Here is a 15,588-nt window from a genome sequence, read left to right on the forward strand (position 1 = left end):
GGAACGAACTTCGCGAGTTATTTATTTGGACATTTTTCTAAATGTGCGAAACTAAGCTTTACTTGCTGCGTAGAAAACCCGGCTCAAACATGTACGTGTTAAAACAGCAAAACTCACTGAATCACTATACATTTCTTCAAATATTAGTATCGAAACGATCGGCCGAATCAAAAACTAAAGGTGCGATTATGAGCAATCGTAACTATTTTTAAGAGAAAATCAATACATTTCGATATGCATGATCCTAAAATTGACGAAGAAGCGAAAACTTCATTCATAACATACTTAAGCAAAGCTTGTCAATTTAAACCTATTATTTTTCTGCGTTTGTATTGTCATTCTATCACAATTCTATGTCAGACAATTTGTTGTGTTATTCGTGTAACGATCTATGATATTGATTGGTTGAAAATTTCAAATATTTGATGCAAACTAAAATAAATTCCTACCTATACAAAACAAGAAAATCATTCTCTAGAAACCATATACCTGGCAACAAATCCATACTCATGTTCTTTCGTCTCCTCTTTACGCTACCCAGAGAGCTTAACGCGAGAGAGCGCACGAGCCTACGGATAGAGACCGTACTTTGCGTGTCTCTATATTCTAAGCCCTGCTACGAACCGTACGTAAACTTTTCGCTTTCGAGCCCTACTTAGCAGCGACCGGTGCGGTTCGCTTCTTTGTTCGGGGCTCTACTTAACGTTAAAACGCTTGATTGAGCCCATGAGTGGGCTTGGTCTAAGGGCAAACAAAAAGGTCTGCTTTAAGAATCTCTGTCACAGCGAATCCGTGGGATGATGCTTACAGGATCGTGATGGCTAAGACAAGAGGTGTAATAGCTCCTACAGAGCAGTCTCCATAGAGTTGTAAGGGATCATGGAGGGGCTTTTTTTCAGGTCATGCTCCTATCCTTGACCTCCTTTTGTAGGACAGATGGGGACTAGGGCTGATAAGGTGTAGGATGAGAACTTGAGGGGATAGCAAAGTCCCTTCGAGTAGGTAAGACCCAAGGTCGGACGGGCATACACCCAGGAGGGTGTAAATGGTCTCTCAAGCTTCCGCAGTTCCGAAATCTTTGATTTAAAATTTAGTTAGCAGTTAGTGTAGTCTTTGAATGGGTTGTGTCCTGTGTTGACTGTTTTTATGGACTTGTTATCGAAACCAGAAATATGTTTTGGTAAATTTGTTACAGATTTAGGAATACATATGCTCAATATTAACCCCTATAACAATCCTCCATCAAATAGTAACAAATTAATGTTTTCTTTTCAGTCACGTTCAACATACTCAAGATGATTTAGTGTAGTTCACATTATTCAAAACATGAGAAATCAATCAATTTCAACTATACTTTTATTCGAGTATTTGGTACAAACCTAATTTGTATTGATCATTTTGCTCAAAATTTACATTCTTTTCAACATTATTCACATCGCACATATGTTTTTCTTTTCTTTGGTCATGTAATACTCCTTCACATATAAACTACAGACTAGTATGTTAAGCTTTCATGATAAAAACAATGAAACAAAGAATGACAACATTTGAACAATCAATAAAACAAGTTAACAATAAAACAAACTAAAAAACAACTGTTATTAAACCAAAATAATATCACTTTCTTCCAAACAGCACACGACAAACACTCCAAACAACGATCCCAATGGCGCTGGCCAGTACCAGCAGCCCCGGAGGAGACCGCTCGGCAACCGTCCCATCGCCAGCGGCTGACTCACCAGCATTGCTTTCGGCGGCTGCCTTGACCACCGGTTTCTGCTCCTCTTGTTGTTGTTGCTGCTGCGCTTTCCGAATCTCAGCAAACTGGGCAAATTCCGCTTCGATGTGTTTCGGAACCGGCTTCCGACCGGCAACCGGTGTGGCCGGGGCACTTGCAGTGCCGTTGCCTTCCTCGCAGTTGCCATCGCCGGTGGCGGGGAAGGTAAACTTCCGGCGGCGATCTTTCACCTTCCGAAGGTATTCGTCTTCGGTGGGTGGATCTTCCGGTGGGGTTTTAGGAGGGGCGGGGAGAGGGATGGGCTGGGACTGGGGGACGGGATCGTTCGTAGAGGTTTTGGAGAGTTGTATGACTTTGTGCAAGCGGCGCGCTTCGCGCTCCTCCATCTTTTGCTGCCATTCGTTGTAGAGCTGATCGTTGGAAGAGGATTTGGCAACACTGGAGGTGGAGGAAGAGGGCGTTTGGGGCGCAACAGGTGGGGGCGGTTTACTGCGCGGAGGAGGGGGCCGTTCCACTGCAAAGTCGTTCTGTTTAGAAACATAGTAGGTCAGGTTTTCGGAATGAGGGGGAGGCAGGGTTGAGATGGGCATGATGCTGATTTTATCTAGTTCCTCCTCAAATCGAGCCGCTTCGAGTTCGAGCTTGCGAAACTCTTCCTGCAGCTCGGCGTCCTTGATGCGGCTAATTTCGTTGCGTAGATCGTGCACCAGGGCGGCTTTCTGTTCTGGCGAGGGTTCTTTGGGATGCGATTCGGATTGATGGCGGCTTCCTTGACGTCGTAAAATCACCTCACCCGTAGAAGTGTGGGTAGTAGCAGCAGCAGTAGCAGTGGTCACAGTTTCTTCCCTTAGCACGCGATGATCTTGAACGATTTCATAATTCAGCTGGTCGCTTTTCACCGTGCGTTCTATTTTTGTTTTCACCGCTGGTAAATTTTGCTGCGGCTTTTCGTCGCCGAAAGTGGGACGATTTTCCACACTGGTTTCCGCCGCTGGCGGCTGCGAATCTTGTAGGAACTTCAACAGAACACTCGAATCACTATCGCCATCGGTGGCGGTTTCTTCCACTACTGCATCGACACTATCTTGCGCACTATTCTGATCAACATTTGCAGAATCAGCTTCACCAGTATCACTGCCACTATGAATTTGAGCATTTTCGCCGCACGCCACCGCAGTTGAGCCGCCGCTAATGTCGTCCTGACCTAAATTAGTCACTTCGTCGCTAGTTGGCGACGGTGGCGGTGGCGGAGGCCGCTTCGGTGCAACCGTCCTAGTAGGCGCTGCAATGACGGCTGGCGGCGGTGGAGGCCGCTTCGGAGCAACAGCGGCTGGCGGCGGCGGCAACGGGATTGGCGGCGGCGGTTTTGGCACTTGCTCACGTTCTTCGGTCATTTCGATTGTTTTGGGTTCAACCCCACCGGAATCTTCGATCACCTCCACCGGATGACGACGATCTTCACCACTGCTACTGCTGCTGGGTCGGCTTAGATGAGTCACAACACAATCACAATCGATCACGATCGGTTCGTCTTCGGTGCACTCTTTCACCTCAATGACATTCCGATGCTGCTGCGTCACGACGCCAGCACGATCAACATCCGCGGGCAGACTAGACTTCGATCCACGTCGATCGTCTTCGCAGTCCCGGTCCGACTCGTTGCGATCATTTTCGTGAAACTCACCGTCATCGTCATCATCATCATCGTCAGCGTCATCACACTGCGTAGCTGCGTGCGTCTGCGTGAAAATTTCGCTTGTTTTGCTCTCACGATTGTCGGCGGCTGCGGCATCGGCGTCGGCGTCGTCGTGATCGTACCGGTTGTTGTCTTCCTCGCTGTACACTTGTTCCTCTTCTCTGTCTGCACCACCAACGGCAAGTTCAGTCGTTGCACTCGATTCTAAATCGATTTCATTGTCATTATCATCTCGATTCGGCGGCGGCGACGGAGCTGACGTCGCTTTGCGGAACTCATTAGCGCCGCCGCGGCCACCGCTCATGTCAATCGTACCGTTGTTGTTTATCTTATCTGGATCACGCTCAGGTTCGATGACGTCACTTGGGTACGATTCGGCGGCTTCTTCAAGGTCATCGATTTCGGTTAGGTCCGCCAAACTGCTCGAATTCGAGCCCAGATCGATGACCTCCACTTCGAGGATTTCCTCAGGAACGACTTCCGTTGTGCAAACGCTGCGGTATTCTTCCGGTGCAGATTCGGCAATTTTGGCGTCCACCAGGACGCAGGTTGTCTGTTCCTGTTTCGGCTGAAGCAGGCTTTTCAGCAGATTCCGGGACTTGGCCTTCTTAAAGCGTGCCTTCGGTCGTGGAAAGCAGAGATCCGGTTTCGGTGGGAGTGGCCGGTTCTCGGAATCGCTGATGTCGCTGCTCTCCTCAGTAATCACATCGAGTGGTCTCAGAAAATGTGAGCTGCTGCTGGGGCTAGGGCTGTGCTGTTTGTCCAGAGCGATATCGTAGACTCGTGACGACTCACCGCGGTAGTCCGGGGGAAGTTCCACTATCGAAACCGAGGGAAGCCCTCTGGAGGTGGATGGTTGTTCCGGGATGGTGGGTGGCGACTCAACGCGGTATTCCTCTTCGATCTTGTCCATGGTTCTGGTGGGACTGGCTATCTCTGCGGTCACTTCATAATCGTCGTCATCGTCGCTCTTGGTTCGGCTACTGACGCACGAGGTGCACTTCATCGCGATGTCTCCAATCGAAGATTTCCGTTTTTATCAATGTGTAAATCGTCTCTGACAGCGTTCCGTTGTCCCACCTCCGCCACCACCCGTGGGTGTCGTACGTGTTCCCTTCTGTTTGCGGTCGGGGAAAATTTGCCTCCATCCACCATTCGCAATTGATACGCGCGCACTAATTGAGAGCTGCAGCCAGCCAACCAGCCAGCGGCCGGGCAGTTGTTCTTCTGAGTGAGTAGACCGGGTGAGTTGGTACGTGCGCGCGCGAGAGAGTGAACGAGCGGGACGCGTCGCAAAATTACGAAAACACATGTGCACATTAGGGTGGGTCAAGTATGTGGGGTAGAGGTTTGGTTCGTGCTTCAACGTTATTAGCACCGACCAGCCTCCTGTCACCGCAATACTGCCCCACAGGAAAATAACGAGCCAACATCTTTGGTTCCCACTTTCAGCCGCCTCCTTGAGCACAATAGCGGCGGCTTGGGCGGTTGGTTCCCCATGACGGCGCAAAGTTTGTAAACAAACATGATTCCAGGAGCAATAACTATAAACGGCGAAACATTTTTCACAACAGAAATTTATTTTCACCTTTTAAAACAGTTAGTTAAGGCAAAACATGACTTTTAATTTCGCAATCATTTACTTCAAAATGAAGTCGTAACAGAACCAGCTCGTCTTCTTCACGGGGAGAAAGTTTCAATAAAATTTAAAATTGTTATTGATATGATTCAGCCACACTCAATTATCGTTCCTGGATTTTGATGCGGACCTCAAAAACATGGCCGCGTGACAGGAGGCTGGCACCGACGAACCGACGTGACAGCTAGAACAAATAAATTCAAATTTGTTGTCCGCGACGCCATGATGAAAAATAGCCAAACACTATCGCCACCTCTATAACGGCTCGCGATGATTTGAAAGCTCGACACCGAACCCCCGTGTGTTCATATAGGAAACGGTTCGCGTCTGCGCTGATTTGACAGAAGCGTTCTCTCGCTTCGGTGGTCGACCGTTAAATTTGGGGGGGGGGGGACACATTTGAATCACCACTGTCACGTCGGTTCGTTGGTGTTATTAGTTCTACTATTATCGTCGCAGCATAACATAGATGTCGTGACTTCCGAGACATGTGAAGTCCACAGAAATTCAATCATGGATTTTATTAGATTCTTTCAAAGGCTGAATCAGGACAGGCTTCACAAAGAATCTAACCAAAGACTATGGAACAAAAGGCTCGATTGTTAGGGATTTGCTTTGTTTATTTTTGCTTTAAAATTGCTGGCCGCGCGACAACTTCTTCTGGTTTCAAAATCCGTGATCTCAATTTCTCCGGACAATTTCTCCAGAATTTCATCCCAAAGATTCTTCCCGGTTTTTTCTCGGAATTCTTACTTCAGTTTTTTTGCCGATCCCTTCTGGAATTCTTATGAGAGTGTATTTAAGGATATATTAAGATAATCTCATGGGATTATTCTAAATAATCGTTTCGAGTAGTTTTTTGGGATTACTCTAGCGTGTCACTCTGGAATTCTTTCAAGAATTTTCGTGGAAATACATCTCGTAGACATCCGTTTGATTATTTATGAGAATTCGTTAGGATTTTTTGTCAGGATTCTTGAAAAAGGCTCTTATGGTATTTTTTTTCTCCAAACCTATTAATATGTTTCCAGATTGTTTTGGTAATCGACGTTTTGACATTCGTCGTTTTGTTACCCAACCTTCTTCGTCTACGTTGAGAAGCTGTTTTTTTTTCTTTCTCCAACGGATCCTTCTGGAACTCATCAACATGTATTTCCTCTATACGAATCTCCTCACGAGTTTTAACTTTTTCATTCCTGCAAGATATTCTTTAAATATTCCTTAAGATAATTTGACAGGTTTTTTGTATGTAAGTTCTAGCATTTCCTCCAGACGTTTTAATGGGGATTTCCCTAGTGGATCAATCCTCCAAGAATGTTAGTGTGAGAAACTAACATTCTCAAAAAAAATAAAATAAAAAAAAATCCAAGTTTGTTCCTGAAACTTTTTCAGGTAGTCTAGTAGGAATTTTGCCTTCTTTGAAATTCGTCACGCAATTTCTTTTAGAAATCATCCAGCTAATTCCTTGGAATTTATTCAAAAAATCTTTTGGCCCTCCTTAAGAAGTTTCTTCTGGGGTTTTCGTAGAAGTTTTTCAGGAACTGTCCCTAGGAGTTCCCCTGAAAAATCCTCAGGGAGTTCTTCCTAGAATTCTCCAGGATTCCCCCAAGATTGTCCAGGAATTCCACTGGGATATCAATTAGAAGCTACATCAAGAGTTTCTCCATGAGTTTCTTTTGAGATTCCCTTACGCATTCATTTGGAAGTTTTATTAGGGAATCCCGTCGGGAAATCTCATGGGATTTTCCTAGAAAGGGCTCTTTATGAGATGCCTTCAAAAAGTTTCTGAGATTACTCCTGGTAATCTCATAGAAATTATTTTGATTGTCAATCGAAACTCGATGAGAAGTTTTTGTTTGGATTTGACCCTTCAGGATTTAACCAAAAGTTCCTGGGATTTACCCAGTTTTTGAATTGATTCAAGGAATATAGGGTGACGATGGGTATTATCGGCAGGTTTGTTCTCTTCGTCATGGGGGGTTTTTGTGGGCCGAATTGCCTGAAATTTGGGCATATAACTCAGCTTGGATGGGAAGGATTTGAGGCCAATTGTGAGACCTACAGGTTTCAAAAAAACCCCCCATGACGAAGAGAACAAAACTGCCGAGAATACGTAAGTTCCCCTATTCTGCATTTTCCCAAGATATCCTCTTGAAATTCTTTCAATTAAATCCATCACGATAACTACACACATTTTTCCAAATTTGTACTGTGATTTATCATGAGATTGCTCCAGGACTATATGGGCTGCCTTCATGAGATTCTTCAGAGATTTTTCAATGAGTTTTTTAAGCATTCTTCCAGGACATCCTTGTGGAGTATGAAATGGAATTTCTGGTGTATTTATGATATTTATTTGGAGATTCCTTCTGGAATGCATTTCCTTTTGTGAATTTCTTCTGGGAATTTTACACTAGTTCCTTCTGGAATTTCTCAAGAACTTCCTACTCTAAGAATACCTTCTGGAAATCCTCCAGGAGCTCCTTTTGTGAACCCTACCAAGGTTTTTTTTTCAGGAGTTCCTTCTGAAAATCTTATAGGAGTTTTTTTTAGCAATTCTCCAGGAGCTCCTTCTGATATTCCGGCAAGGGTTATTTTTGAGAAACCTCCCGGAGTTCTTTCTGAAAACCTCCAGGAGCAGTTTATTGAAAACCTACAAAAGTTCTTGCTTTGAATCCTTCAGGAGTTCCATCTGAGAATCCTCCAGGAGTTTATTTTTTCTGGAAATTCTTCAGGAATCCCTTCCGAGAATCATCCAGGAGTTTCTTTTGGGAATCCTTTGGAAGCTTCTAATAAGCTGCTGGTAACTCTTCAAAGATTCTTTTTGAGAATCCTCCCAGAAGTTCTATTTTCTCTTTTTTTTTTTTTTATCTGTATTAACGAGATTTTTAGCCCTAGGCTAGTTCATCTCGGGGCCCACGCTTTACTTCCTTTCCGAAGGAAGAACCCACATTTAGTGAGTTTGTCGGGAGTGGGATTCGATCCCAGGTCCTCGGCGTGATAGTCAAGTGTTCTAACCATCACACCAGGTCCACTCCACTAGAAGTTCTATTTTAAAATCCTCCTGGAGTTCCTTCTGGTTCCTTAAGGGTGTTCTTCCAGGGAACCGTCCAAGAAATCTATCCGGAGATCTTTCTAGGAATCCTCCGTAATTCCTCAACGTAATAAATGAATCTTCCCTTATTTCATAACAGCTTTTGTTAGACACGTATTCTCTTAAACTGCATATTTCTTTAAGTACCTAGTACCTCTTAGCTGCATCGTTCAGAAATTCAACCAGTAATTACACAAGAAAGTGTTCCAGTTAGTTTATGAAAGAGTCCTTTAAGAATTTTAATAAAAAAAATAGCCATGGAATTCATCTGGAAATTGACCGGGAACATTTATAATTATTAGACGTAGCATACCATTTCAAGGGGAGAAGGGAGTTATTGAAAGAATGACGAGTCATGTATTGGGCATGGGAAAATATGCTGCTAAGTGGATGGGATGTTTGACAAAAATGCTACCTAATATATGGATGCTCCTTCAAGATACGTAAGAACTTTAAACGGAGAGGTGGAAATAATATTTCACGATCTGAAATTATGTTTCTGATGGCTCTACCCGAATAATTCACCGACCAATGGAAAAAGTACACTGAATTGAAACCGAATCCAAGAATAGGTTTGGAGAAAAAAAAATACCATAAGAGCCTTTTTCAAGAATCCTGACAAAAAATCCTAACGAATTCTCATAAATAATCAAACGGATGTCTACGAGATGTATTTCCACGAAAATTCTTGAAAGAATTCCAGAGTGACACGCTAGAGTAATCCCAAAAAACTACTCGAAACGATTATTTAGAATAATCCCATGAGATTATCTTAATATATCCTTAAATACACTCTCATAAGAATTCCAGAAGGGATCGGCAAAAAAACTGAAGTAAGAATTCCGAGAAAAAACCGGGAAGAATCTTTGGGATGAAATTCTGGAGAAATTGTCCGGAGAAATTGAGATCACGGATTTTGAAACCAGAAGAAGTTGTCGCGCGGCCAGCAATTTTAAAGCAAAAATAAACAAAGCAAATCCCTAACAATCGAGCCTTTTGTTCCATAGTCTTTGGTTAGATTCTTTGTGAAGCCTGTCCTGATTCAGCCTTTGAAAGAATCTAATAAAATCCATGATTGAATTTCTGTGGACTTCACATGTCTCGCAAGTCACGACATCTATGTTATGCTGCGACGATAATAGTAGAACTAATAACACCGACGAACCGACGTGACAGTGGTGATTCAAATGTGTCCCCCCCCCCCAAATTTAACGGTCGACCACCGAAGCGAGAGAACGCTTCTGTCAAATCAGCGCAGACGCGAACCGTTTCCTATATGAACACACGGGGGTTCGGTGTCGAGCTTTCAAATCATCGCGAGCCGTTATAGAGGTGGCGATAGTGTTTGGCTATTTTTCATCATGGCGTCGCGGACAACAAATTTGAATTTATTTGTTCTGGAATATTGAGCTTTGCAAGGATTTCGCAACGATCGTGCAAATGTTCAATCTTTGACAGCACAATGTTCACACATCCAACAACAAAGGAAACAGTGCATAAACAAACCGATTAGTCGAAACACCACCCCAAAATAACGCTTCGTTACTGGAAAACTGTAGCGGCGACATCAACCAATGTATGCTGAAACCGGTGTGCATATTTTGTGGAGGGACAATTTTGTTTGCCTGTGCGTCGTATTTGGCGCAAGATCGTCAATAAGTTTTTAAAAAACTAAACTACAATGCACTCATTGGGTGCTGGATAAAAACTGAAAATTTGGTTCTTAAATAAACGATAATCATCTTGAAAATGAATTTAAAAATGTTCCATTTTTTTCAAAAATATTTTTGATGGGTTCTTGGCTAAATCCTGTAGAAATCGCAGTACGTCTTCAAGGAATACTTCCCAGAACCCGTGTCAGATAAAACTCTCGAGGAGGAGATTACTTTGAGAAAATTTAAGTACGCCTGAGTGAGACATTCTTGGAAGAATATCAAGATAGGAATTTTCCAAGGAAAATGCCTGCTAGGAATACTAAACTAATACCCGGAGGAATTTCAGGGTAAGTTTTCTGAACAAACCACGAGAAAACCCTTCTTTTGAAGTTATTGGAAGAAATCTCCACGGAAATCATTGGAGGAACTACCTTCTGTGAAATTTCTAGGGAGCCAATGATGATTTTTTTTCCAAGATTTTCAAATTTTAAGAATTTCAAGTCAATTTGATATTCCTTCAGGGTTCCTCCTTTCTTTAGACGGTTTCTGTATAAATTCCTTCGATAATTTCTCCAGGAATCTCTGTAGAGCTTTTTCAGGCTGTTGCCTCCAGGGTATCCCTAGATCTCGCTCGATGTTTAATTAAAGAAAATATTTTAAAGATTTTTAACTGATTTTCCAAGAGATTTCCTCTAGTCAGGTCCGTGCACAGAAGTGGCGCCAAGGGAGGAGTTTTCCCGATTTCGGCAAAAGGCGCAGGGACGCCTAGTGTGTATGGAGAGTCGATAATGGGGGTTGGATTTTAACCCCCCCCCCCTGTGCACGGGCATAACAGTCCACCCAAAAACTTCAACAGAAATTTGGGTAGATTTTTTTTTGGAGAATTGCCTCCAATAATTTCTTTCAATGTTTCTACAGGAAATTTTCTTAACTAATCTGACATTATGAAAGAAATCTCTTATAAATTTCAGATATACAGGGTGTTAGGTTCCTGAGTGGAAACTTTTCAGAGGGTGATAGAGGACCATAAATGGTGAAAAAAAAAATGTTCTACGCATATGGTCAAATCTCAACCGTTACGTAGTTATTGAACTCCCCATGTTTTTGACGCTTATTGCCTTAACTGGCTATAACTTTAAAATGGTCAAACTTATCGCAGTTGTTTACCCTTATTCGAAAGATTATTGAATTTTCTATGAAATGGCATCTTTCAATCGATTGGTTTCTAAGTTTTCTAGAGCAAAATAGCTGAAAGTAGTGTGTTTTAATTTGATTTTGATCTAGGTATTAAAAATTTGTCAAAAAACCTTAAATCTATTCAACGTTTGGTCAATCATGAACTACATGACGGTATTATGCAAACGTCAAACTAGAACATAAACGACCCAAACTATTCGAGTAGCTCAGTATTCGCTTTTCCTACTACCCATAATATATTTGAATCAACCAATGAATCGGTGCACGGTTCAAATTATTAAAATATTGTCCAAAATTGTTTAATGCTCTAAGATGCCGAGTAAATGTTTCATTTTAAGAAATCATCTAACGTCCTCATTTATATTCACATCCAACGCATTTACGAAGCTCCATTGATCAGTATTAGATCCTATATGGAACTAAATCTTTTGAAAATTTTTAGAATGCTTTCTTTATTTCTGAACGAATCAAAAGAATAGTAATAAAAAATCCAACACAAATAAATATTTTTGTTACTTACGCAGTTAAAAATATTACATCATTTAACCTGTAACAAAAGGATCTCGTCGTATCGCACACATTTTCCATTGGTTTATAAATTTCCAGCTTGCTCTCAGTATGAAGCTTACGTTCAACATTTTATACGAGAAATTATTTGATGCAAAATTCAGTTAAATGAGATAGAAATTCGCATGTATATTTTTTTCGTCGGGTATAATTTTCAGAAATGTTGCTGTGTAGTAACCATTCTCCGTTAATAGTTAATCTTTGGTTTCTTAAATTGAAATGGGAAAGAGAACCGAAAAATCGTTCGATCGGCGCGAGTGTTTCTTGTTCAGTTCCAGCCGCGTGCTTCTCCGGTGGAAGCAAAATCTTTCGGGCCTGAGCTCGATTCAGAACCGAAAAATCGTTCGATCGGCGCGAGTGTTTCTTGTTCAGTTCCAGCCGCGTGCTTCTCCGGTGGAAGCAAAATATTTCGGGCTCGAACTCGACGCGTTACCGTGGATGCATTTAGTGGTTCTTTTGAGTTTTGATTTTTAGCCTCGTTCGAGTACAAGAAACCAGGACAACCAGCGATGGAGAGATAAATGGAGGCACATGAATGGGTGAGCTCGTTTCATACTATTGTTTACTGTATCAAATTAAGATAATATTTGTGCAATTACCGTAGATATTTTTGTTAGATTAAGTTTTGTCTGTTTAGTCTAATTTTTATATTTGAGGCACACTTTGATTAGTCCGTTACTTCAAGTAACGGCATTTACTCCTAATCAAGTTTTTATGTTCAGTAAAAGAGGTTCTAAGAGTTAAAAATTGCATGAATTTTAAAGGTTGCATGAATTTCTGGAAAAAGAGAGGGTCGGTAAAAGATAGACGGCGAACAATGCGGTAAGATCTGTCTGATTTATTTATCACGTGTTATTTTGTTAATACTTGTGAATCGATCGCGTTCAGCATTGTCTCGCGCGGAAATGAAAACTACAGATGCGTCGGTGTTTAGCTTTGTGTTCTCCTTAGTTGCGAATGAATACTTATGTAGAGTGAGTTTTGAGGCACAATAGATCGCGTTCGTCATCCAAGGCTTAGAAGGGTATTTCTTCGCGAGCGCATTATTAATCGCGAATCAAAACATTACATTCGTTTATCACGACGAAATCCTCAACACATCTCCATTTCCCCTGTCCAAACTCCTAGTGATTTCTCGTAGTAACGCAGAGAATTCCTCGGTTATTGGCCTAAGCGAGAATCACGTCATCACTTCCTTCCCTATCCTCAATTGACCTGCATTCGGACGCGGCCGGCGCTGGTATTGCTTATTGAAAAGTATTGGGATTCCAGCATTTACACAATGAAGAGAAAGCTAATCCCAAGCATCATCTGTAGGTTCTTTGTGTAAATGCAGTTGTCCTTGCAATAACAGAGGAGCAACCGCGGGCGGTCAATCATGCTCATGCTCATGCTCATGCTCATGGTTTCTTAAATTGAAATGGAAAACATATTAGGTCTGAGTGCAATAGTAATCCCACATTCACTGGTGGCATTCGTTCGTTTTAAACCCGTAATTTGAAACACATTTTAGTTACAAACCCGATCATTACAAAACATGACTATTCAATGCATTTTAAAGACATTCAAGTGCCATAGATTTGCTGTCAGTGCACTCCGATGCACGTTAGTGTCAAAGTTACGTTGCTATGAGCAAATGTCATTTGCTCGTTGCAATGCAAATGTATTGCAACAAGTGAACGGTCGCTGTTGTAGATGGCTTCCTATGAAAATATAGCGACTGGCCGGTGGTTTTATGGCTATATCTCCAAAACGGTAAGAGATTCCATTTTGGTGTCAAAGAACGAAAGGAAGAACATTAGTTTCTGCGCTTAGAAAAATTTTGTTGAAAATAATCTATGATACAGACGGTACTTTTATCAGCATTTTTAGACGTTTTTTCTTTATGGTGAAAAGTTTTCTGAGAATTTTTTTTCTCGGTGTATTTTTATTGGATTGCTAATTTGGCGTCGATTTCACTAAAAAAAATTGTTCTACGATGCATAGTTTTTGAGATATAATTTTTTGAAGTTTGGGGTGTTTTATAAAATTTTGAAAAATCGTGAAATTTCATCTAGCGTCTCCCGGGAAAATAGTCCCCTATGTTTTTTTTTGAATTCCATATATGATCATATATCCACAACCTCTAGCTCTGGTGAAATTTACATTGAAATCGGAGACCCTTCGGCCCAAACTGTTTGGTAATAAAAAAAAATCTCCCAATACTAAATTACCAAATTAATTAGTAAGGAACGTTGAACCAGTAACACCCGGATGAACCACCCTAATGTGCAATTTAAATTAAACCTCGTACCGGGTATTCTCAAATAAAACAAAACAATCTTCTCTGTCTCTCTCACCAACACTACATTACACTATAAGAGACACGAGGAGACACTTTAGAGCTAGGAGCTGCGCTAGACGATAGCGACGACGACGACACACGGCCCACATGCGCAACTCTTGCTCGGCATCACGAACGATATCGGTTTGCGCATTGTCACCTTTCGGCGTGCACACGTTTTCAACCCTCCGATGTTCCCTAGAATCACTACTGGCTCTGTTACAGTGGATCCGTTTGTTTACACACTAGCACGAACCGCGAAGGGGGCGCCACCGACCACGCCACGACGCGACGATAACGCGAACCGTCCGATAAATCACTGTCACTTTCGCGCGAACAAAAAACAGAACTTCACCTCGCGCAAACGAACGCCCCTTCGTAACGCGACGACGACAACGCGGCGACCCTTCGGCGACTAGAATCGCGACATTACTGCTGTTGCACCTATCTGGCGAAATTTTTGCACAATTTCGGCTCACTCTCCTTTTCGTTCTCTCCCAGTCCCGCAGTGGGTTGGTGGGTAGTGTTCCTGCTCGCGCACTCACCGCGGACACGCGCGGAAACACACACACGCGGTGCGCACTTGATGATCGTTTAGCGTCTCTTGATTAGAGATGATGCACGAACGATTTGCCACTTGAGAATTGAACCGGTACATTGCGTCGCGCTACGCGGCGGTATCCGTCCCGTCGTCCGGCCATCCGTGTACTGATTTAGGGGGAGTCCTCCTCGCTCGGGTGGATGGGATTCATGAAACCAACAAGCGCCACCTACTGCTACTGCTCCCAGAAAAAACAGATGCCCTTGCGCGCTTATAGCTTTTCGGCCCGGGGCCACTCCAGCTGCACGCAAATAGCTCCGTGTGTCGAATTAGATTCCGGTGGTGTCGTCGTCGCCCCACTCGGCGGGATCCAATTTTGTGCTTCATTGACTACGCGGCGGCTGCCGACACCTTGAAGGAGCCGCGCTATCTCGGACGCTTCGCCTCCCCGAAATAAAATCGAGTCGAACTGATAAGGTTCAACTGCTTCTAGCAGACTAGCTATCTCGCAACCTCTCCATCCACTCACCGACCAACAATGTAAACAGCTGTGCATGCACGGTCGCACAGAACTCTGGCCGGAACGGAATTTCGGCTTCGTTTGGTGTTGCAGCAGTTGTCAGACTTCGGCGTCGACCCCGACCCGACCGACGCGTCGCCGGCAGTGAAAGTAACGACGGAGCAGGAAGAGCACTAACGGAAGCACGTGACCTAGTGGTTGTGCGCCGTCCGCGCACACCTTTTTGTATGACATATCGATGATACAGACGAAGGCACCAGAAAAAAATAGAAAGCCACAAATCGAAATATCAATTAGGCAAAGTGCTAGGTACCTACTATCATTCGATTTCCAAAGTTGAATCGCGGTCCACGAAGTTTCTCCTGTCCGCTGTCGAACGAACAGTGGCAGTGTTCTATACCAGTGGTTTTCAACAGCACCTGTATGGGAGCATTAACTCAAATGTAAGCTTTTGGTGACCAACAAAATGAAACAATTCGGGACGCATTGTACCGAATCAGAATAAAATCCTGTCATTGGGTCGTTTTCAGCGCGGTAAACAATTTTTTGGTCTAATTCACGATTCTAGAAGTTTTGCGGGAATTCTATGAGGAGATGCATTGGTAATTCTCACAGAAG

The 15,588-nt window shown here is 43.0% G+C and overlaps 1 protein-coding gene across 3 annotated transcripts in view; it reads right to left on the reverse strand.

The window, feature by feature from the left end:
- The window catches only part of LOC109398403 (uncharacterized), a 698,553-nt gene extending 683,278 nt beyond the window's left edge, over window positions 1–15,275 (reverse strand). Inside the window, exons 1-2 of one of the 3 annotated variants that reach the window (XM_062853887.1) lie at window positions 13,880–15,266; window positions 1,740–4,658 (exon numbers count right to left, since the gene is read on the reverse strand). In XM_062853887.1, the coding sequence (XP_062709871.1) occupies window positions 1,740–4,440 (2,701 nt within the window). In that variant the 5' untranslated portion in view covers window positions 4,441–4,658; window positions 13,880–15,266. Of the gene's footprint in view, window positions 1–1,739; window positions 4,659–13,879 lie in introns of all 3 variants that reach the window. The other 2 variants (XM_062853889.1, XM_062853888.1) reach the window with 2 other exon arrangements.
- Between the last annotated feature and the right edge of the window lie 313 nt (window positions 15,276–15,588).

The sequence above is a fragment of the Aedes albopictus genome, chromosome 2, assembly GCF_035046485.1.
Source record: "Aedes albopictus strain Foshan chromosome 2, AalbF5, whole genome shotgun sequence".
Lineage (NCBI taxonomy): Eukaryota > Metazoa > Arthropoda > Insecta > Diptera > Culicidae > Aedes > Aedes albopictus.